The sequence below is a fragment of the Episyrphus balteatus genome, chromosome 4 (genome assembly GCF_945859705.1).
Source record: "Episyrphus balteatus chromosome 4, idEpiBalt1.1, whole genome shotgun sequence".
Lineage (NCBI taxonomy): Eukaryota > Metazoa > Arthropoda > Insecta > Diptera > Syrphidae > Episyrphus > Episyrphus balteatus.
Genome location: NC_079137.1, coordinates 1631202 through 1655444, shown reverse-complemented (window position 1 = coordinate 1655444; position 24243 = coordinate 1631202). Strand labels below are relative to the sequence as shown.

At 31.8% G+C, this 24243-nt stretch overlaps 3 protein-coding genes and 1 long non-coding RNA gene across 4 annotated transcripts; 2 read left to right on the top strand and 2 right to left on the bottom strand.

Annotated features, from left to right (window-relative positions):
- Positions 1-254: 254 nt before the first annotated feature.
- LOC129917898 (zinc finger protein 681) lies at positions 255-2776 on the top strand. The gene is made up of 2 exons (XM_055998104.1): positions 255-1537; positions 1676-2776. Exons 1-2 carry the CDS (start codon positions 1215-1217, stop codon positions 2616-2618), a joined length of 1266 nt encoding a protein of 421 aa, XP_055854079.1. The 5' UTR covers positions 255-1214; the 3' UTR covers positions 2619-2776.
- A 434-nt stretch (positions 2777-3210) lies between these two features.
- On the bottom strand, positions 3211-3825 carry LOC129917900 (uncharacterized). The gene is made up of 3 exons (XR_008772896.1): positions 3708-3825; positions 3503-3652; positions 3211-3436 (listed from the first exon to the last, which is right to left on the bottom strand). It is a non-coding gene; the product is annotated as an uncharacterized LOC129917900 (long non-coding RNA).
- Positions 3826-13152: 9327 nt separating this feature from the next.
- LOC129917896 (uncharacterized) lies at positions 13153-20830 on the bottom strand. The gene is made up of 3 exons (XM_055998101.1): positions 20475-20830; positions 17558-17707; positions 13153-17496 (listed from the first exon to the last, which is right to left on the bottom strand). Exons 1-3 carry the CDS (start codon positions 20608-20610, stop codon positions 15248-15250), a joined length of 2535 nt encoding a protein of 844 aa, XP_055854076.1. The 5' UTR covers positions 20611-20830; the 3' UTR covers positions 13153-15247.
- A 1492-nt stretch (positions 20831-22322) lies between these two features.
- LOC129917895 (synaptosomal-associated protein 29) lies at positions 22323-23342 on the top strand. Its single transcript, XM_055998100.1, has 2 exons — positions 22323-22680; positions 22758-23342. The coding sequence occupies exons 1-2, from the start codon at positions 22473-22475 to the stop codon at positions 23327-23329; spliced, it is 780 nt and encodes a 259-aa protein (XP_055854075.1). The 5' UTR covers positions 22323-22472; the 3' UTR covers positions 23330-23342.
- The last annotated feature ends 901 nt before the right edge of the window (positions 23343-24243 follow it).

Sequence of the window (24243 nt, the reverse complement as noted above, 5' to 3'; positions counted from 1 at the left end):
GTTTTTACTAAGTTTACCTTAAGAATAATTTGGTTCTATTAATGTTAAACTGTTTTATAATTATTATAAATTAGAACTTTTCCAGGCACAAGACTAAAAATACATTACTTTCATACTAACCAATCAGAAAAGTCAACTGGCAACACTTGAATCCTTATCAACGCAGGCGTAACCAAGAGGTTCACTTGACGCTAAGCTTAGCAACCCCTAATTCACTTATTTTACTTTTAAGTACGATAAGAACAATCACAAATACTAGCGCACACACACACCACCCCTTTTTCATGATCATATCATCATAGCCAACAAAAAATTCCTATTTGAGTTCTAAAAAAAAATCCTTCCACCAAACTACAAAGAAGAAAAAACGCTTTTTTCCAACAACTCTGTTTTGTTAAAAAATGCTCTTTATTCGAAACCGTGTGCCGCCACCACCCTTAACACTTTCAATAGGGTGAAATTGGAATAATAATTTTCAATATTGTTCTAAAGTAAAAATTTCATTCTAATCTAAACAATCACCATCGAGTCTAGAAAAAAAATTCCTTTTACACCACCATCATCAACATCATCCAAACAACACAACACAGTACACCACAGCACAAAAAACTATACGAAAAGAGACTTAAACCAAAAACCCAAAACCAAGTATAGTGGTGCAACAACCAACCCTTAGGGAAGGATTTTTCTACTCTGTACCTACCCCACCATAGAACACACAGGATAACAACAGAGAAAAACACTGTGACGTATTGGGAAAAAGGGTGACTAATATGTCATTAACAATACCCAAGACCAAGAGATTCCTGCGAGTTGCGATTGCGAGTGGTGGTGGTGGAGTGAATGACTATGACGATGACGCTCACGATACTATATGTGTTAGAGAGTTCTGTGTAGTATAGAGTACTTACACTAGACGACGACGACTCAATAAAAGGGGATGTTTTAGAGTCAGGAGTTTTATCCATCTCCCATAAATGCAGGACATACAGATATTGAGTTAGTCATTCATTGCAGAGTCGTGGTCCTGGAACGTTGGCTCTTAAAAAAGACCTCTTGTAATTTGTTAATAATTTTGTTCCTAAAAATTTAAAAAGAAACAAAATAGAAAAAAGTTTTGTTGGTGTTTTGTAATTTGTTTCGTTTTTTTGTTTACCTTTTTTTGTTTATTAAAAAAAAAGTGCTAAGTTTTTGTAAAAGTGTATAATGTAACAATGGCAACACTATCTCAACAATCACATCATCATCATCATCATCATCACAGCATCACTAGTGGACTAGGTCTACTAACTACTGTTGCCCAATTACCACCAAAATACCGAAGTCGCTACCTCAATCTCAAGACCAAATTTGAGATTCCTTTGGATTTGTCAGTGAAACCTTTTTCCCCAAATGACCAAATAACAACAACTACAACCAGCACCAACAACGACACTGCTCCCAACAACGATTGTAAACAAGAAAATAATGAACAACCACCCATCACGCCTCCACCATCACCACAACGGAAACGAAAGTTCTCTCAAGCATCCGATGAATCATCGATGTCGTCGTCCTCGTTGTCGTTGTCCTCATCGTCGTCGTCCTTGTTGTCAGCTCAGTCAGCAGGTGGTAATTTAGCTGTTGATTCAATTTACCCCCAAAATTCAACAGCAACATCTACTACAAACTATACTAACCCTGCTAAAATGATGAAGACCGAAGTTCATTTGACCATCAAACGTGATGTCACCCCTTCGAAACCGATTAAATGTGAATCGGCACCAAAAACCGCAAAAGCCCATCCCCCAGCCGGTAAACCGAGTCGCAATAAAGCAACAAGGAAGCTCAAATTCGACGAGGACACTAGTTCGCCAGTTTCCGGGACAGTAATTCGACCCTTGGAAGAGATAAACGAGGGGACACTCCAATATAGCAACGGTGACATCGACCCCAAGTACAACATTGTCGAAATCACCGAGGAGACCAAAGCCGAGTTGGCAGCCATTCCCAATGTCATAGGCGATTATGTGTGCCGACTTTGTCGAATTAAATTCGATGATGCTTTTGGCTTGGCCCAACACCGATGTTCGTGTATAGTTTTGTTAGAATACCGATGTCCAGAGTGTGGAAAACAGTTTAACTGTCCGGCAAATCTGGCTTCCCATCGTAGATGGCACAAGCCGAAGAAATCTGCCGCTGATACCAAAAAGGAGAATCAAGGTCAAGCTGAGAATCAAGCTTCCCAATTTAACTGCGACGAATGTGGTAAGAATTTCAAACGTGCTGCCTACCTGAGGAAGCACAAATTGACCCATAGAAAACAAGCTGCCATAAGTGATAAGATACCCGTGCTAAGAATTAAAGAGGAATCTTCAAGTGGAAGTGTAATGTCTGGTGGGCAGGGAGGTCATAGTGTTCATTCGAATGAAGACGAAGGCATTTACACCAATGATTATGATGATATGAATTCTATGGACTCGGATTGTAGTTCAAATTCGGGTGGTGGAAGACTTCAAATTGTCGAACATAATCATCTTACCGAAGAGGAGAATATAGCTGCGACAGCCCTAACGAATTTGAGAAATTGTACCTCAGTGATACAGCACACGACAGTAGTGGTGGGTATGGCTCATTAAAAATGAAGAAATACAAAAGAATATACATAAGGGATGCACTAGAGAGGAGGATTTAGGAGGATGGAGAAGAGGTGTGCGAGAAGGCAATCAATCAAGTGCAAGTGAATTAAAATTAAATGGTTACATTACAAGGGTAAGTTTTATGTATGTTAGGTTACATTATAGAGTTAAGTTATATAAGAGTATTGCCATTGGGTTTTTTTTTTGTCAGTTAAATTCAGTTTTTGTGTTTTTTTTTACAATTTTCTTGATTTGTTCAACATTTGTTGTTAATTTTTCAATCCATAATTCTTAAATTTACAAAAATACAGTTTTTGTTAATTTTACGGTTTTTTAAATCATTAATTAAGTTTTTTGTTTTAAAATTAAGGAGGCTTACTTTACTTATTTAATAATTTAATAACAAATTGGTAAAGGATATTTAAGTGTTGAAAAATTCTTTTAGCAACATTCGCATTAAAAGTTAAGTTTACTTCTGTTAAATTTTAAATATTAGAAATGAATTACATCTACGAAACAATAAATACACAAAATAGCATAATCAAAACAAATTTGAGGTTATACATCTTTTTACAAAAATAAAAAAGTTTTTTCAAAATAATGTAATATTGGTGCAAAATTTTAAGCATTCACTCTAGCTAGATAATAATAATTTTAACATAGGCGTCGATATATGATATAATTTTTAATACATTGTTTTTTTTTTTTTAATTTTAAAAGAAGCTAGCTTTATCTCCAGTTAATATTACATTTTTCATAATAATCGAAACTTTTTGATGGAATTTTTATATTAGGTCCAGTTTCGAGTATATTTCCATCTAAAAATGAAAAAGAAAGGGTTATTTTTTTTACATTTGAGATACATAACATAGGTAACAACATACCTCAGAGAATTTTCTCTAATAGAACTTGAGGATGCGAACCAAAAATAGAACTTCCCAACATCGTGAATTACCTTCGGTGTGACTTCATTGTTCAAAGCTATCGATGTAAAGTTTTGTTTCGAATTTCCGTGGCGCAGGTTTCCCTATTTTCTGGGAAAGAGTTAGATCATAATATTAATGTTTATATTTTATTAAACAATTATACCGGGTCCTTTGGTGAAGATTTGTTTTTTCCTTTATAAAAATGATTTAAAATTTTGCGCCTTTGTAACAGTTTTGATATAATTTCATACTCAAATAACAATATCAAAATAATTTGTTCACATTTATGGCGTTTTCGATTGGCAGTCCGGAAGCGTCCGGAATCATTCTGAAAAAATTTTATTCACACAAAACTGTCAGTTTTGTACGAATAAAACGCTTTCAGAATGATTCCGGACGCTTCCGGACTGCCAATCGAAAACGCCATTAATCATACAATCAGTTTTGTTTTATATTTTCATTGATTTTCCATTGACAGCATTGTTTTTTTTTTTTTTTTTTTGTTAAAAACCAATGGCATATGTATTTTTATTTTTTTAAATAAAGTTTAAATTTATAATTAAGTTTGTAAATTATCTGGATAAAATATTCCAACAACAGAGAGAAATGAGTTCAATCTAGTCATGTTTAGTTATTAATTATTATATTTAATTGTCCCTAGTTATTACACAAAACAATAAAACAGAAAATATTTTTAAATTTTAAGTTTTAAATTAATTAAATTAATACCATTAATATATTCTTTTTTAAATTATTTAACAATAAGTTTTAATATATATAATTATTACCAAATAAACATCGTCACAAACATAAATAAATTCTAGTCATTTATCATTAAAAAAAGAAATGTCAATTAAATTTAAACCATTTACAATAAGTTATCACATTCTAGTCACAAAGAATAAACAAAAATAAAATAATTATAAGAAATATACCAAAATCAGTCAAAAAAAAAATTATTCTAGTCATTCAAAAAAATTAATTCTATTTTGTATCCATAAACAATAGAAACAAATATTATATAATTTATATTTATTTAATTTCTATACAGGGTGTCCCACAGTCACCGCCCCAAATGAAAACCATGGATTCCTGAGGTCATTTGAAGTCGAAAAACTTAAGAGGTAATTTTCTCGTTTTCGTCCCGTTTTCGAGTTACCACGGTTTTTATGATTTTTGCTCTCTTGTCCTTTAACTGGCCTTATCTTTGCCAAACTAAGTTTGATTTGAAAGATTTTTTTTACAACCAATCAAGAATTTATTACAGTTTAAGTTTGTCTCAAAACTTTTTTTTCTGCGGACAACCGTTTTTCCACAATTTTGCATCAAACACAATTTTCTTCGTTTTTTAAGTTGTTTTTTACACTTTCATATCATTTAAGTCAAAAAAACACGTTAATGAGTATTAATTTTTTGTCATTTTTCTTAAAGCCCAGTTTATTTTCATAAAAAAAATAAATTTTATTTCATAAAAAAGGCTACTGAAAGTAATTAAAAAAAAAATAAACAAACTGAGTGAATTAAAAAAAAATAATTTTTAAATAAAAAATTGATTTAAATAAATTAAATTTTTTTCTGAGCTTTATCTATTTAGTCTTTTCTTAATCACAATAGCTCAAAAAAAGTTTTTAATACATTAAAATCAATTTTTTATTTAAAAATTATTTTTTTTTTTAATTCACTCAGTTCGTTTATTTTTTTTTTAATTACTTTCAGTAGCCTTTTTTATGAAATAAAACTTATTTTTTTTATGAAAACAAACTGGGCTTTAAGAAAAAGGACAAAAAATTAATACTCATTAACGTGTTTTTTTGACTTAAATGATATGAAAGTGTAAAAAACAACTTAAAAAACGAAGAAAATTGTGTTTGATGCAAAATTGTGGAAAAACGGTTGTCCGCAGAAAAAAAAATTTGAGACAAACTTAAACTGTAATAAATTCTTGATTGGTTGTAAAAAAAATCTTTCAAATCAAACTTAGTTTGGCAAAGATAAGGCCAGTTAAAGGACAAGAGAGCAAAAATCATAAAAACCGTGGTAACTCGAAAACGGGACGAAAACGAGAAAATTACCTCTTAAGTTTTTCGACTTCAAATGACCTCAGGAATCCATGGTTTTCATTTGGGGCGGTGACTGTGGGACACCCTGTATATAACTTATTTAATATATAATTTTGTAAAATAAACAAAAAAATTGGAATCTACAATCAGAGAGAATTTTCTAAAACGAGTGAATTCTAGTCATATTAGTTTATAAGCAAAAAAGAAATCATATTCAATGATCCTCCCAAGGTTTTTTTACTTAATTATTATAAACATAAATTATTTTAACTTTATTTGTAAAATTTAAGTTAAAACATACAAAAACCAGCTAATAACTACCAAAATGTTAAGCTCTATTATACAGCTAAAACCAAAAAACCTAGATTTTAAGAATTAATTTTTAAGACTTAAATAATATTTTTATTTAAAAATCAAAATTATTTTTGATAAATTGTATAAATAAAAAAATATCAAAAGAAAAAAATCAACGAGAAAAATGAATAAAATATCGCAACTAAACTGTTCCTTACAATGTAAATATAAACAAAAAATCACACACATTTCTGATGGTAAAGTACAAGTTTTGTAGTTAACATAAAAATAAGGAACATTATTTTCTAAAAATATTTTTAAATTTATAATTTTCACTATCATATCTTTATATTTAAAAAAAAATGCAAAATTTTGTATAAATTTTAAACGATTTGATAGAAATTAAATATTTAAAAAATATATTTTGTATGAAAAAAAAACAACAAAAAAGAAAAATTTATGAAATATATACCTAAAAAAAAAAAAAAAAACAAATATTTTTGTAGAAAATTTAAATTGAATTTAAGTCAAACGAAACATATTTTTGTAAGTTTTAAAATAAAATATAAAATAAAAAATATATTTATTGTGATACTAATAATACTTAGATAATGTAAGCGAATTTTAAAAATTAAATTTAATTAAAAAACATAAAACATTTACCTTAAGAATATTTATATTTTTCTAAACTTTGTACCAAAACAAATAAATTTTATTAAATAAATAAATTTCTATAAAGAAACAAAAATATCAAATCTTGTTTATTTTTTTACAGTTTCAGGTTTTCAAATTTGAAATCATGGGGATTTCAAGATTTTTTTTTGTAATTTGCATTATTAACAATTTTTCTATGGTAATACAAATTTCGATTGAAACTTAACATTAAAATAAGCCAATATAGTTGTAATAAGGGTTCCTGTGCACCCCATCTTACTTAAGTAATACTTTGGAGTGAAGTCTCGCCCAAAAGTGATCCATCTCTCCATTTTAGCGAAAAAAGGGTGATTACGGCTTGCCACAAAGATGACTTAAACAGATCCATGCAGAAAGATGGATCCTTCAAAAAAACTTTGCTGCTTGGAAATAAATCGACCTTAAATCAAACAGTGGATAATGTTCAATTTTCCAGGTTTTATAAAGCAGAAGTTAGTCCCTCCGGAAGCTTAAATTTTAACCTTTTGGGTTGCTCGTTTTGGTCTACACAGAAGCTTAAAAAAAACTACTAACCAAAGGCCACAAAGTTATTAAGTTTTCCCTTTAAAGCTAAGAACATTTATTTCGGGTCATAATAGTTTTTTTTACAATAGGTACATCTAATAATCATAAAGTTCAAATTTTAAATTTGCTCATTTTTTGTGAAAATTGAACTTTTGAGAGGAGGAGGAAAAATGTTTGAAAAGTTTGGGATAACCAAAATGAACGGTGCAAAAACTTTATTTTTTCTAGGCTTCAAAATGCAAATGGAAATGCAATGTCACCGATACGTCATTTTCCAGTTTGAGCAAGGTTTTATTTCTTTGTTCACAAAAAAACGATTTTCTCTTCACTTTTAGCACTAAACTTATCAAAATATCCTTAACCCTTAAGAGGAATTTACTTTTATTGTCATTCAATAACTGTTGGTAAACAAAGAATTCCCAAAAAATCCATTTCTAACCTTTTTTACATTGCGATTGGGAGACAAGTGGATTGGAATGTGTTTTTTCAAGCCAAAAAGGAAAGATAAATCGTCTTTGATTCTAAACACACGCCCTTCAAAACACTTAATTCTAGGGTGGTAATACAATGAAGTTTCTTCCAGAAATACACATCACAACCGTCTTTTTAACCCTTATTTTCATCTATCTGTCACTTTACTCAGTGTCCTAAGTTGCAAGTACTCTATATGTTTGAAACTTACCTACTATATTTGGGAGAACTATAATTTCTCTAAAAGAAAAACCAACCCTTCGTGGTTGTTTGTTTCACTTTAGGCGAAAAATAAGAAACAAAAAAATAAATAATAAGCACATATTATATCTTGCCACTTAAATTCAAAAATATGTAGTTCAGTGATTTAGCACAGCGATATGGGCAGATGTTAAATAAATGTGTCGGCATAGAGACACCGGCTATAAAATAACACACAATAGGCAACACAATTATTCTTTGAACGTCGGTCGGTCGTTGTTGGAACATTCAACATTGAACCACCCCTATACTTGGCCCAACATGGTGTACTACACAACTCTTGAAACTCGAAAATTCAACCAAACACAATTTATTTCAGAAAACTCAATGAGAATGCGGCAGACTCACACTCTTTGTTTAGTTCCTGATCGATTTTCGTCCCCCTTCATCCATCCAACAATCCGCATATGCCACCGATACAAACACTCACATTGTTATGCCCTCTTTCAAAATTCAAAAAAAAAAAAAAGAAAATCTCTAGCACATAATCGCGGAACTCGAAAGTGCTAATTTTTTTTCCATTTTGCAGCATCAGCAGTTTTCAAGATTCAAATCGAACCCAAAAGAATGTTAATCATCTTCTCTATAGACTTAGGCTCTATGGGTTGCAATGCAAGTATTAATCATATGCCCAATGCCCTATCATCAACCACCCGTATGTTATGTTCCGAAACAAAAAAACAAAAAAATAAAAGGATAAGAGATCAGCCAAATTGCACCTTTAAATTTCTTCATCATCAATGGATCCATTTAGTGACGTAAGGAGTACCTACTCTCGTATACCTATGCACCGATGATACGGGCTAGTTTTCTGGGTCCTTTTGTATTAAAAATTTAAATGAAGGAATATTATTATTATGTCAACTGCATCTCTCACTCTGAGTCACATTCACAATATACCACCTGAAGTTTTCAATTAATTGGAACCCTTATTTTTCTCTTGGACCAAATAAACTCTATAAAAGGTTTAAGTTACATTACATTCTTTCTACCAGCTATCGCTTCGTGCGTAGTCGGTTATTTTGTCAAACGTTTGATTGTTGTTTTTGCTTTTTGAGTAAATACAGCCGGTTGTGAGATATATTGGATTGTGGCCGTTATTTCCGAGTTCCGGGGGTAAGATAAGATGGTACATTTATATGACGGGATGTCTTTCAAAACAAAACAACAAAAAAAAGATAATGGAAACAATTTCGAGAGCGGGGGAGAATACCCACAATAATATTTAATGTTGGTATATGTGGCACTGGGAAGTTAACTGATATTGATTAGGGTTCCACTTTCAATACTATAATGGGCAGATGTTATGGAGAAAATAATAAATTGGGTGCAACCAAATAACTTGAAGAATTATACTAGATTCAGAGAAAGCATTTTCAAAAGTAACCGTAAAGTCTTTGTTGGCTTTTAGTAATAGACCCGAATTCGGCAAAATTCGATTTTTATTCGAAGAAAGAAATAACTCCTAGTGATACTGAGTTGTAATAAGAAGCTAGTCGATTGTTTGTTGCTGATTATGGCCTGCTCCGACAATGTTTCTAGAATTTTCAACTCCATTATTTCAATAAGTACTGTTTACTACCAAGGCCTTTACCACGGAAGGGGAGCGGGCACACTTACGCAGCAGTTATTTTGAAAAAAAAAACTTGAAATGTCTAAAACGGATGTCTATACACTTAAAATCTAAAATATACACTAATTATTGCAATTGCTTTAAATATTACGTTTGCAAAATTTAATCAAAATCGTTAGAGCCGTTTTCGAGTACCTAATTTGCTATAACTTGAACATTTTTTATGGGAAGTACACTTTCTAAGCGAGATATAAAAAAAAACAAAAAACAACAACTTTCAGAATTCCATACAAATTATCTGTACCAAATTTGAAAAAAAAAAAATCAGTACACCCGTTCAGGCGGTGGAAATGTGTACAGATGGACGTACAGACGGACGGACGGAATTGCGAGACCCACTTTTTCAGACTTCTCAATCATCATGTTGGTTTTGATTAAAACCTCAAATTTTTTTTCGACACGAAACCAATACTTGCCCTTTAGAGCAAGAATAAAAGGAGAGGAAACGAAAATTTTATTTTGCAAAAGTATTGTTTTTTTATATTTTGATTAAACTTTCTCTTAAAAACTCAGTTCAATTATTCAAAAGTCTGTTAAAATTGTTAAAATTTAATTGTTGTTTACTTCTTAGGCTAAATATACATGTACTTATTTATTTTAAAATAATTCTTCTAATCGCTAGCTTAATTGCTTATTTGATAATTAAATAAAATTTTAGGTACAGAACAAATATTAATTGGAATGTTAACGTGGCGGTATCACTTCATTTAGTTTGATTTTCAACTTTAAAAATGTGATGCTCAAATTTAGTACCTACATACTTGTCAAGAAATTAGATACCCCAAAAAGTGAAGTTATTATCATATCCCAGCATCCCTTATTTAATCTCTTCTAAATTTTTGTACGAACCGGTTTCTTAATTTTAATCCTCAACAAATTTTCTTAGCAACGAAAAAATGTTTTCCGCCGTTGAAAAAATTGGTAAGGGATGATGATGATGACACAATAGTTCAAACCCATAACCGACAGACGGAAGCCGTACCAAAACTAGATAGCATTCTTACTATGAACTTTAAATGATCAAATGAACATTCTTTACTGAAAAACAATATTAATTAAACGATAAAGGAAGTTCCTTTGGTCACAGTTTCATAACCTGATGTGTACTGCAATTAAGTCTTCCCACGCCATAGCCACTTTCACCACCAAAAGTAACAACAACTCTGCTTCGCTTCTATCAAATGCACTTTTCTATGCTCTTTAATAAGTGTCTAACTAAGAAGCAAAAAAAAAAATGATTATTATTGAAGAAATAGAATACCCAATTGTAAACACTTTTACACCCCTACACTAGGATTCCTATATCGAATGACAGATGCAATGAAATGTTTCACTAAATTAAAAGTTCGTGAGCAAACAGAAGAACAAAAAAAAAAAAAAACAATGATTCAAGCGCAATCCACCCAACAGGAAGTAAAATAACGATTTTATTTTTATATTTTTTTTTTTATTTCATTTCATTTCATTTTCAAGGGATGCATTATCCTCTGATTTGTAAGAGGGTGTACTTATTGAGAGGACAACCGTTAGCCATATAGGAATTGTAGGACTAGAACTGGTTGGTTTGGTAATAGGAAGAGATACCATCTTTGCGTGTTTTGTATTTCAACATAGGGTTGGTTTTTTTTATTTTCGTTCTTGGATTCCTTTGCAGAAAGTTTATAGATAAAGAAAGTCTAAGCTAAATTCCATAAGTAAACAAGTGCAATTCTCAGAGCATTTAAGAAAAAGCCTCAGGCTGTTTCCCTTGTTATGTTGTAACGGAGTGATGCCCCAGTAGTTACAAATATCTAGCAATTTGCTAGCTACATAATGTATATCGGCTGAAATTTCTTCTTTTCACTAATTGTGAATTTTCTTAACTTTTTTAAGCTTTTATTTTATAACGAATTTTATAAGAAAATTAAAAAAAATTAAATTCGTTTTTCAAATTACCAACACATATTCTTAAATGGTTTACATCTGCTATTTGATTTCTTCTATAATAATTTTTTTTAGAAAAAAATTGTAAATCGTTAAATAATATTTTATATAGGTAGTTTGTATATATACAAAATTTCAAACACTTTTCAAACAAAAAAATTGCAATGCTATTCCTTCGAATTCATTAATCATAACCAAAATTTTAAAAATATTCATCAAAAACTGTTTAAAATAAAATGCACGACTGGGTCGCACGTACTTGCTCTTGTAGTTCAAAGCATCTTTATCTTAAATATCTATTGGAAAGATAAGATAAAATTTTGTGGAGAAAAAAAAAATAAAAACAAAAAAAAAATCGAAAGTTAAAAAAATTCAATTTTTTAAATATTTTTTGAAAAACTTTTTTTTTAATTTTTTTTACATTTTACACTTCAATACCTATGATGTCTGTAAATTTTGAAAAAATTGACTTATGCTCTGATGAAGTATATGAACTTAAAAAACATGTCAATTTTTGAAAAACGGCAACGCCATATTTCCGCTCTCGGCATTTTTTGAGAAAAACTAAAAATGCAGTTTTGTTAGAATCAATAAGAGTACTGCGCACACCAAATTTAAACGAAATCGTTAGAGCCGTTTTCGAGAAATTTGCAATACCTCGAAAACGTTATATGGGAGGTATGCGTTAAAATGGAGATATTAAAAAAATAAAAAAAACGGGTCTAGGGAATTACGTAAAAATCATCTGTACCAAGTTTCAAGCAAATCCATTCATCCGTTTAGGCCCTAGCTCGATGTACAGATGGACGCACAGACCGACGGACGGCATGACGAAAACCACTTTTTTGATCTTCTCCAGCATCGTAATGTTGGTTTTGATTAAAACCTCGTTTTTTTTTTGCTACACGAAACCAATACTTGCCCTATAGAGCAAGTAAAAATTAGCTATTAGTGTTAGATAGAGGACATCTAACGACTGGGTAATTACGTGAAGGTACTTCAAGAAAAATTTTGTGTCCTGATTACTCAAAGTAAATGCACCATTATTTTTTAATGAAAACTAAAAACCGTTTCACACTGCTTTTGAGTCACCCAATTTAACACTCCAATAGGACGATAAGTTCTCATCAAAAATATGCAGTTTAATTGATAAAAACACAAAAAAATTAACTCTTGTCAGCGCTCCGCTAATTTTGATACCGAGTTTAGTAAGAAGCGTCAAATTCCTCAAAACAACTCTCAACTGCAGTATCAACGTCTTCATTTTAAGTGAATGTCTTGTAATGTAATAATTTTTTTTAAGTTTGGAAATAGAAAACAATATAAAAGCGCTAAGTCTAATGAATGTCTTGCCTTGTGTGGCTTCCACGCTGCCTTGTATCAACTTTCTATTGCAACATAAAATTTAAAATAAAATTAGCCAACAATTATGTGAAAATTTTCTATCGTACTACTGTAGTTTACCCATAACTTACATTCGAAGACCCCAAATTTGTACAGAATAGGTGGATGTCGAAAACCCTTCCCATTACATTTACTTTCATAGGCAAGACATACATGAAAACGTCTATTGAACTAGAAATATTTAATTAACAGCTGGTCTGTTATATATTTCTAAACGCCGCCGCTGCATTTTACAAAAAAAAAAATCGGAAATATGTGAAAATTCCGAAAGTATGAGAAAAGCCAATCCTAACTTGAATGTAGGCAAAAAACGGCACAAGCATCCATAATTTCTTAGTAGATGTTTTTCATCGTCTTGATTGAGAATCATACACAAAATTTTTATTAAATCACGGAGTTTCATCATTTGTTTTTTTTTTTTTTAGTAAAGCTTGTAAAACTTAGCGATAACGTAATGATAAAAGCTATGAGCTTTCATGTCAGAGATCTGGGTTCGAGTCAAGTCTATAGCGAAATGAATTACTAACGAGTTGAAATTGACAAATACCATAGACGAGTGTCATCTACATCGGATTGTTCGCCAAATTTAAAAGAAATTTAACTCCTCCTTCTCCTAGTGAAAAATACATCAAACGGCCGAAATATACAGTAAAAATAAATAAAATGCCAACTACTTAAAACTACGTGAAAACGATAATAAAATCATTCACAAAGACGTACAAGATCACAAAACGGTGTGAGACTTTAAAATTAGTTCATAAGACTTTGGTCTTAAATCGTATATTACTTAACTTAAGACGCTTTTTAAGACCCGTTAAAAACGTTATGGCATCTATTATAACGTTTATATAAGTTTACTCAAATATCAATTTTTTTAAGAACTCAATGTACCTACAGAAGCATCTCATCTCTTGGTCTATAAAAATCAATAATTAAATATACCACAAAATCTCGTTTATAAAATGACATCACTATTTTTGTTGTTGTTGTTCTAGTTCGTATTTCAAGTTCCAATAAATCAAAATTTTTTTTTTGTCTTTTTTTAAAATAATCACAGCTCATAAAAAAGACTCGTTTTCATTTTACCTACTTCCTTATTTTACTCCTGACGACTTATATCCATCCATTGTGTGTGCCACTCTCTGGTTCTATACTCTTCCTTTTTCTGTTGTATTTATAACCATCATCGTATTTCTATTTTCCACCCCCAGTGCCTCCGCCGTCACTCGATACACCCATACACCCTGAACAAGTTCTACTCTACACACCACCCACCTTAGATATACGTTTTTATAACAATACGAATGCTGTGAAGGGGTGATCCGGATCCAAACAGCAACCCACAGCAGAGCGGCACAATGTTTTAAGAAAACAATAGCTTGGCTTTAGGTACAGCTCAGCCAGCTAGCTAGCTAGTGTGTGGTGGTGCGCGCTATGCATTGGGATTTTTTCCTCTTTTGTTAAAGGATTTTTTCTGTTGTTGTTGTTGTTATTTTTGTTCACAACTACACAAAATACGAAGCTGTGGCTCAGTCAGGATTCAAACACTATAATAAAAGAGAGGGTGTATTTGGAATTGCAGCAGCATCATCATTGATGGCGAATGGAAAAAGCATTCAGTTCATGGGAACATTTATGCAGGAATTCAATTTCTTTGGACTTAAGCTTATGCAGCTCAAATGACAAACGAAACGAAGAACAATAGACACGACGACGACATAGGGTTGGTAAAAGGTTGGTTGAGTGGTTGACGTGCGTCGTAGTCGGTCGTATCGTGTCGTTTCATCATCAGTTTGGAAGAACGTCTGCATTATTTGTTTTGTGTCATTTTTCTTCCTCAGCCTCAGCATCATTCTCTCTCTCTTGGGAATTTCTATGTTCTTTTATTATCTGCCAAAGAGTATCATTTATTTGTATTTACTTTTTTTTTGAGAATTATTGTTTATATTTGTTGCATATTTTTTGGGGTTTAAGAAATCCACAAAATGACGATTAAATTTCAGCAAACAAAGTCGGTGGGTGCTTGAAATAAAAAGGCTATTTGTTTAAATGGATATGCTGTTGTCATGAAGCTTTGTCCTAAACCTTTGATGGTGCTCGGAGTATGGACAGGACATTCTTTTGATCTAAAAAACTTTAGTTTTACAAAAGACCAGTCATATTGAAAATACATCTTTATTCAAATAAGTTTCGAGTTTTTCTATGAAATGGCGTTCATAAATTTCTTTTGTTTTTATGAACTTTATAGGCACAATGCGTTACTTAAAAGCTGCAATATGGACAACAATAATTGTCCTAAAATTTGACACAGTGAATATGTTATATCTGAATACTTTATAAAAATACTGAAAATTCAATTCTGCTTAAAATCTAATTCTTATTCCCTAAAAAAAAGCACAAAGCACACAGAGGTTAGAAGATGAATAAAAAAAAAGTCCATTAATTCACAACACTTTTAACGCATGCAGGACTGCAAAAAGGCATATTGTTCTTGACACAAAATCTTCCGCCAATTAACGACTTGGCACAACCAACGCCAGCACAAATAAAACACGCTCCATGCCAGTGTACAGTGCCCCAGGCTACTCCCTGATCCGAAGGGCCTATCGGTTGTTTGCAGTACTGACATGCTTCGGCAAAGAATGTGTCATAGCACTTGAGGCACAATGGCATATTGGTCTTCTCATCCGGAATGTATTGTTGGCCAGCCAGAGGGGTGTCACATTGATAGCAACAGAAATGTTTTATATGGAATGTTGCTCCTTCTGCGGCGGTATATTCTTTTGTAAAGATAAGTTCGTCGCAAGCTTTGCAACGTGGAATTTTGAGAATGATGGCCAAATCTCGTCCACAATAGACTTTGCCGCCATGGAAGAAGTAAACCAAATCGGCCAATAGCTCACGGCATTCGTGGCATTTGAAGCATTCTGGATGCCAGGCGATTTCTTTGCCAGCTCGTTCGGCTTTGACGGCAACTTCTCCACTCATGATGGGATTTTGACAATCGCGACAAGAAAGAATCGGCACTGGAAGAGGTGTAGATGAGGAGTTTGGTGGTGGTCCAAGGTGGAGATTTTCAAATGACTTGTTGAGTGAGGGAAATCCAGTACTTGGTTGAACATCGGGATACATATTCATCTCTTCGATGCCTGGAATTGAGGCGAATCTTCCCGAACTAGCATTCATTCCAAACAAAGATTGATCATGCTCACCGCCATTAAGATCCGGATGTGTTGCATAATTGGGAGTTGATGGTTTTGATCCGAATCCAGAATCACAGCTTCGTGATCCGGGCATACCAAGACGTGGAACAACATTCTCTGAGATAGCAATATGAGCTGTATTGGGAATATGTTCAACGAATTTTGTGACTTCCTCTCGGAATGGTTTATTAATCAACAATTCTTCACGGAGACCTTCAATTGGTGCCAAAATCTTACAATTGGCATATTCTACTCCTTTGTCTTTGAGAGCTTCAAATAGTTTACCATAATAAGGACCATTTACAATGCCACTTTGTAAAGCATTCACATTCAATCCAAGTTCCTTGAGCTTTTCTTTTGTATCATCACTTAATTCTGGTTCATCATCAAAATCTGGAGGCAAGGGAGATAGAGAAATTGCAACTTGCTTACCTCGCCAGTGACTGGGATTCATCTGGAATGCATTTTTCAATTGTTCAGAATTTACGACCTTGGCAAAAACTTGATCTTTTTCGTATTCAGCATCGATTGGTAGACCCAAGTCATAGATAACACTAACTCCGCCGAATTTGACTTTTCTCATTGGGGTATCTTGTTTCATGAGATCACCAATTTTCGTTTGTATGGGATTCTTAAGAGGCAGTGGTGAATTGAAGGCATCAGCTGGGTCATGGTGGCGTGTTTTAATGGGAGTACAATATTGTGGTTGTGGAGGATTGAATGATTCCACAAAGGAGTTTACTTGATGTTTGAATTGTGGACTTGCGACATATTCTTTTCTAAAGTCTGCAATTGGTCCCAGAACTGGATCTCTGGCAACATCCAAGTTCTTTTGTTTCAAATTATTGAGAATCTTATCGTAGATTGGTCCATTTTCTACCAAACTACTAATAGCAGCTTTATTGAGCTCTCGCACTTTTTGACGTATTCCCACTGGAGCATTTTCCATATCATCTTGACTAAGAGGTTCTGAAAATGCCATAAACGTCTTGGGATATGCACTTGCTACCTCGCTGACAAGAGCAGAAGTGAGTTTGTCAGATTTTAAAATATCCACTAGAACTGGATCGGCAGTGATTGTTGATGGAAGTTCGTGTAGCATTTCAATTGCCTGCATCTGTTGTTCACTAAGTGGTACATCCTCCTGAACCACGCCGCCAACATGACCCAATTTGGCATGCTGAACATTTCCCACTCTAACAACATTTCCTTGGCCAACACAATTCTCACGGATCTTTTGAACATATTGTTGGAGTTGATTTGTTTCGGATTCAGTTAAATTGTCACATAGAGCTGCATCCAAATCATGAGGTGGAACTTGAAATTCAAGTTGTTGTTTACGTTTGGCTGCTGCATCACTTCCAGCCACAGGAATTTGTGAGGTACCCAATTTGTCCATGTAATCGGAGACAACATCTGGTGTTGTATTGGGTGGAACCCAATCCAATTGAACTGGTTGATTGGCTAGAGCTTTGATCTTCATAACTAGAAAAGATGGAGAAAATTGGTTAGAATGAGGAAAAAGAAAATTTAAGAATTAACTTACATGCTGGTTTCGATCTGATTTGTCCAAGAATCTCAAACTGGGCCCAGCCTGAGAGATCATCATCTGGGCACATATGCTGGTCTTTGCGGCATTTGCAGTTGCGGCAAACTTTTCGCCAAAAATGTAGATCGAGTCCTGGGCATTTGTCGCCTAAGAAAACAAGAGTGCAAGGTGTATCTTGTATATTTCTTGAGTGTTTTTTGGCAAAATAAATAAGTTGAAGGGTATTTTTTTGTATCCTTTATAAACTTCTTGGGGCTTTTAATACGTTTTTGAAAGTTAAATGATTTTGAAAGGTTTCTGTTATCTTCTTTGAGAGGTTAAGGTATGCGTTTAGTGAATTTTTTTTTATTATCGTTATTTTTTTACGAACACAGTTTGTTTTTTTTTTTTTTAGTTCTAAAGGTTGATTTATTTATTGGCTTTATAAAAGACTTCAGTTGTTTTGTTTGTTTCTTGAAATTTGAGTCAACACAATTAATTTTGTTGTTTAAGGAATTTGTTGACTTTTTGTTTAGTGCTGGGAAATTATTAGATTTTTAGTTCTGTGTTTCAGAAAAATCATTTGTTGACTTTTATTGCACCTATTTTTTTTTTTTTAAATTTTATTGCTTGGCAAAACTCTCGGTTGCTTCTCTTTTTGGGAGTTGTTGGATCTGGGTTTTTATCCTTTCTTTTTAAATGTCTGAAGTTTTTTAAAAATATACAGTTTATCTCAGGAGTTTCTTGCGAGCTGTTCCTTAAAACTTGTCATGGAAATTTCTTGAGTTATTCGCACAGATTTCTTGAGAATTGTGGTAGTGAAACAATTTTAAGCCGCCGTTTACAATGCGAGATTTCTCATTTTGAAATCCAATGGAAAACGTTAAATTGATTCCACTTAATTTTATGTATGTATTGGTGAATTCAATCAATTAAGAATAAATTGCTTTTGCACTGTTTTTGTGAGTTTATAATTTTTAAGTTTTTTTTTGTAAAAAAATCTTTTGATGCTTTGAAAACAAAGAATTTTCTACGAAGCTTTGTAAAAATTGCATTAGAAGTTTCTGTTAGATATTCTTAAGTGGTTTTTGTTTTTTGTCAAGTTTTTGAATTGAAGTTTTTTAAATACTTTTCAATTAAATTTACTGTTAAACTTTTAAGATGGTTTTTTAGATTTTTTTTTGTTAAGTTGTCTTGTATTTGTATACTTCATTTTAAGTGTCGAGAGATTTTTAGTGAAGTGAATTATCATTGTAAAATAAGTTAGTAATATTACTATAAATATTGTATTAAATGATCAAACATAAGTTTTTTTTATTTAAAAAAAAATGTCCAGTTAAAAAGTGTGGATAGTTTTTTAAATGGTTAAAGGTGTTTTTTTCTTGAATGGAGGTAGTTTTAGATTTTTTTCTTGATGTATATGATTTGACAGTATACATATATTATGATGTGTTTTTGCATGCATATATTGATAGAATTGCATTTTTTTCGAGTGCCGAGACTTATTTTGAATTTCTTAGTATTTATTGTTATTTTAAAATTCTTGTATATGTATGATTTTTGAAAATGATTGCTTTCTTGCAATTAGCTTTGTTTTGACATAAAACAAATATTTATGTCGTTTTCGATTGGTTTTACTCAAGGATTCACTCATTCTGAAATCCAATAAAACAGTTTGAATCGTTTTCACTCAATTCTGAAAGTTTGTAACGGTGTTTGTGAATAATCAAATAAAAAAATTTTAATTTTGTACGAGAAAATTTTGTTTGACATTTATTTTCTATGTATAAGTAATTTTGAGTCGGTTCTGATTTGAAATCGAGAAGAGAATTTTACTTCTGAGAAGCGTTTAAGCTGTCATGTTTTTGTGAATAAAACGCTTTCAGAAGGCTTCTGAATGCTTCCGGACGGCCAATCGAAAACGACATTAGATTCTCAACTTTTGTTTTAACTCTCGAGTTGAAGTCAACTCTCAAGTTTGTAAACTTGAGAGTTTGCTTCAAGTTGAGCAATAGTGAACAAAATCGCCCTTAAGCTATCTCAAAAAGAAATCTTAGAATTTTACATACCTACAAAATGGTCTTTCGAAGAAAAAACGTTTTTTATAAAATGAGATTGAAGTTTAAGAAATTGCATGCATTTCGATAACTTTTTGAATATTGACGAGCTTTAACTATATGCAGCAGTTGATTTTAAGACTAAATTACAGTAGGTTTTAAGAGGACACAGAATTTTAATTTCAAATACAGGAATATCATATAAAATTAAGGATAGAAAATTACTATGGAAGCCAACAGCCGAGATGCTTTTCAGAAAGTATTTCCTCTTTTGTCTGAAAGGTGGGTTCTTTTATAAAGGGCCATATTTACCACATCCGGTCTTTGTTGGATTTCGCTTCTGTACTGGAACTCAAAATATAGCACAATAGTTTCCGTTTTACAGAAAAAGCAATGAATGACAATAAAAGTTTATAAGTATGATTGAAAACAGAAGAAAGAGAGCAATAATTACGAAATTCAGATTGATTCTTATGTAATGTTCACATTATGCAAAGTTACATGTTTGTCAAATCATTTTATTTATGTAAATTATGTTTGTAGGTACATAACTCTCTTATCTTGTTTCGTAAGTCTTGACATTCAAATATCAATTATATTCAATTGTTTATGAGATTCTGTAACAACTTCCTACGAAGCATTAGCTTCCAAAGACAATCAATAATAATTAGTACGGTCATGGGAAATGTATAAAACCTTGAAATTTACAACAACAATAAAAACAAAAATAGACAATAACGAACCCCCTCAGCTATATTTTTTTCGTAGGTACCTATGTTACATATTTTGTACTAACATCAACATGTTTATAATCACAAAAATTATCAATAAATACAAATAAGAAGATAAAGAGATAAAATGACAAAACATTCACTTACCACAATCATTACATGGAGCACCAGCTCCAGCTTCATGGCCAAGCTTCCCACGCACAAGTTTCTCACGGCGACTTTCCAGCTTTGAAAGCCATTCAGGTGCTGCTGGAGTCTCTACACATGAATCTTCTTTGTTCATTTTGTTTTTTGTTTTTATTACTTTGTTCTCAGTATAAATTTATTTAATATTCATTTATTAATTAAATTCTTAAGGAACTTTATTTTGATTTCATTTAAAGGCATAAAAGGCACAATTTTTTTTTATTGAATTCACTTTTATTGTGAAGAAAAAAAATTCCAAACAAAAATGACTCATTCAAGAAGAAATACTCGCCACTTGTTTTATCATATAAATTGTTTATTTTACACCTGTTGGAAATAAATAAAATAGAACTGATTAGTTGGTTTATTTGTTTAACTGATAAAATGGCTTTTTTTTAAATGAAAATTCAGCAGAAATAATAAATTTACCAAAAAAAAAAAACAAGGTGATGAGCTAATAAGCCGGCCTCAAACTCAAACCTGAATATACTCTACTCAACAGTCCATGAAGATTGAGGAAAATAAAAATCAAAACAAAAGAAAAATTTAATGGATTTTCCAATAGTTTTTTTTACAACAGTAAAATATTCCAATGTTATTCTAGTGTCAAACAAGGTTATATCGTATGAATTTCCAAGGGGTGAGTTCACAATAATAAATAAAGTAAAATTAAAAAAGTTTTTTTTTTTATAGGCAAAACTTTTTAAGTGTAGTACTTTTATCCCTTGGAAATAATTCTTCTTTTTTAAGAAATTCGAATTAACTTGAAGAAGGGATAGATTATCCAATAATTTCGGAAGATGATGAATGTTACAAATTTGTATATTCCTTCGTCTAGGGGCAACTGTCAGCTTGAACATGGGTCACATTAAGTAGATTGACAGGTGCGAATTGTTGAAACCTCTTCTGTCAACCAAGTGTAACCACAAAAATGCTACCATCTACTCATGCTCTTCTTCCCGAGTAGATACGATTTGTATTGAATTCGTAGAAAGTGCGTTCCATTGAAAATCGCTAGTAAATTACTATTAGCACTTTGCCACCTCCCAAAGGAACAGGGCTATTTTCTTCATACAAGCAATGATGAAATAATTAATAATTCAGGTTGCCAACCCAACCGGAGCAAAAAAATGGCGCCGATAACTTTTTTTTTATATGAAAAATGAAAAAATATTCCCAAGCGAAAAAAACGTTCAGGTTGGGAATATATTTTATAAAAAATGCTGTCGTTGGCGTTTTCTGTCACCAGTTAAAAAAAAAAAAAATAACAAACTTCAACTGAGTGACAAGTGACCTATTCTGTTTAGCTTTCCCAAACCAACAGCCAGCGACAAAAAACTGTCGATGGCGTTTTTGTGTGAAAAATACTCTACATCAGAACTTCGAGGTTCCGTTGAAAACGCTATTAGCAAGGTAACGATATTTGTCGTCGGTAAAATTAGAGGTTTGGAAGGGCCTTTAATTTAATCTTCTCCTGCACTATCAAAGAATCATTCACTCAAGCCAACACAAAGTTTTAACGTGCTATTTAAATTATGAGAACAAGCGCTAATAGAAGAAGAACCTTAATTATTAAAAATATGAACTCCTTTTTTCCCGAGAATTATGAAACAAAAAGTTCATTACATTTATTAAACAAATGCGAACATGGGCTTTAAAAAAATTATTAATTCTCTTACCATTGTGAATATCTCACAATGGACAAATTTTTGACATTTACAAACAAACGAAACAAAAAAAATAGTGTTATCTCTTTACGATATTTACGATTTTCCAATACAAAAATTAATCAGAAGAGAAAAAAATTTCCAATTGATAAAAAAAAATAAAAGAAAATTTTCTACTTGTCTTGTTTTTTAGAGAGCTCTCCAAAATAAAATAAAACTAACTAAAAAATTTTATAACTTTCTTATTTCTTTTTGAAACAAAACACTCACCAGTTCTCTTTAAACAACAATAATGTCCGAGCACAATTATCTACAACCAGTTAATAATCATTTCAACAATGACGACGACGACGTCGACGATGATGAATTCCTAGCAAATTCTCGAACACAACAAAATCCTAAAAGAAGTACAAATCCATTTGATGATGATGTCCAAGTTTATGAACAAAAACGCAAAGAAATTGAAGATCGTACTTTGCAAGCATCAAATCGAAGTTTAGGTAAGAACAAAGAAATTGAATTTTTGTTATTTTTACTTTGTCATCATTTATTTACGCCTCCCCTTTTTTTTTTGAAGGTCTTCTATATGAAACTGAAGAAGTTGGCAAAGCTACAGCTTCTGAATTAGCCAAACAACGTGAACAATTAGAGAAAACCTCGCGCCAACTCGAAGAAATCAACTCGACTTTACGATTTAGTCAACGTCATTTGAATGGCCTCAAAAGTGTCTTTGGTGGCTTGAAAAACTATCTCTCTGGCAATCGTGATAACATGAGTCCACGCATTGCCTCCTCGCCGTCTGGCAGTCGTCTGGGCGAAGATATTCCATCATCTTCGGCGCCAATGTCGCCAGATGATGTCTTTGACAATCATCCAATCAATAGAATTCGTTCTGATAACATTCAAGGACAACAACAACAACAACGTTACATGAATGAGAATAAAGCCAGCTTTGATAAAAGACTCGAATCGAATCTGGAAAATATGTGCGATAGTTTGTCGCGTCTCAAAGGTCTGGCCACGGATATGAGAGGAGAAATCGAATCGCAAAATGATTTGCTAGACAATATGAATTACAAAATCGAAGATGTCGACTTGAAGATGAGCAAACAGAATAAGGAAATTAATAAATTGTTGGGGAAGAAGTAGACAGAAATGTTAATGAAGGAATGATCCTTGTTTCCTTATTTTTGTAAAAAATTATTTCGTTTTTTAAGTTTTTTTTTTCACTGAATTTTTGTATTTTTCTTTAGTATTTTTGTTAGTTGAATAAGTTTAATATAATTATAATTGTTTTTCATTCTCTCACTGATTTGTTCAGAAAACACTTTCTTGTGTTTCTTTCAAAAATCACTTCTCTATACAAAAAAAAAAAATAAATGATATTACATACAAAATATAGTTAGTTAATCGCATTCGCATTGTAAAGGACATTTTTTTCTCATAGAAGTCGTCTACTCATATCTAAATAAATTACAAAAAAATAAATTGCAATAAAATATTTGATATAATAAAAAAAATTTATTTTTTTTTTCTATGACTTTGGAATTGTAATAAATTTAAGGCCAGAGAAGGTGAGTACCCCACAATAAAAATTGATGATAATTATGGTGATTTGCTGCTACTAAACAATTAGGTTTTTTTGTTATATTTTTTTAATACTGATGTATCACGCTGACGCACAAATAAACAAATTGCTTTGCATTTGATATGAAATTAAGTTATAAATAATTTTAAATCATTTGCAAAAAATTAAATTTAAACTATGGAAACTGCAATCTATTTTGTTTGTATAATGCGGAAGCAGCAATGAGATTTTTACTAATATGCTAAATACAGTACATTAAGAAAAATACAGATAAATATTTTTTTTTTCAGGTAATGATTTTAAATTTTTTGAAGCTTTTTTGATTTTTATTTATTTGAAATCGTAAATCGCTCAAGAAAATAGGTTAGCCCTCTCACTAAATTTGCATATTTCATGGAAAAAAAGGTTTCATAAAAAGACTTTCACCTTTTTCTGGATTTAAGAAAAAGGAACCTAAACAAAGATAAGGGATTCA

Coding starts and splice junctions, on each gene's coding strand:
- LOC129917898 (XM_055998104.1), top strand. CDS start 1,215: ATGGCAACACTATCTCAACAATCACATCATCATCATCATCATCATCAC. Junction 1,538..1,675: donor TTCTCTCAAGCATCCGATGA/ATCATCGATGTC, acceptor TACAAACTATAC/TAACCCTGCTAAAATGATGA.
- LOC129917896 (XM_055998101.1), bottom strand. CDS start 20,610: ATGAACAAAGAAGATTCATGTGTAGAGACTCCAGCAGCACCTGAATGG. Junction 17,708..20,474: donor TGCTCCATGTAATGATTGTG/GTAAGTGAATGT, acceptor TTGTTTTCTTAG/GCGACAAATGCCCAGGACTC. Junction 17,497..17,557: donor AATCAGATCGAAACCAGCAT/GTAAGTTAATTC, acceptor CATCTTTTCTAG/TTATGAAGATCAAAGCTCTA.
- LOC129917895 (XM_055998100.1), top strand. CDS start 22,473: ATGTCCGAGCACAATTATCTACAACCAGTTAATAATCATTTCAACAAT. Junction 22,681..22,757: donor AGCATCAAATCGAAGTTTAG/GTAAGAACAAAG, acceptor TTTTTTTTGAAG/GTCTTCTATATGAAACTGAA.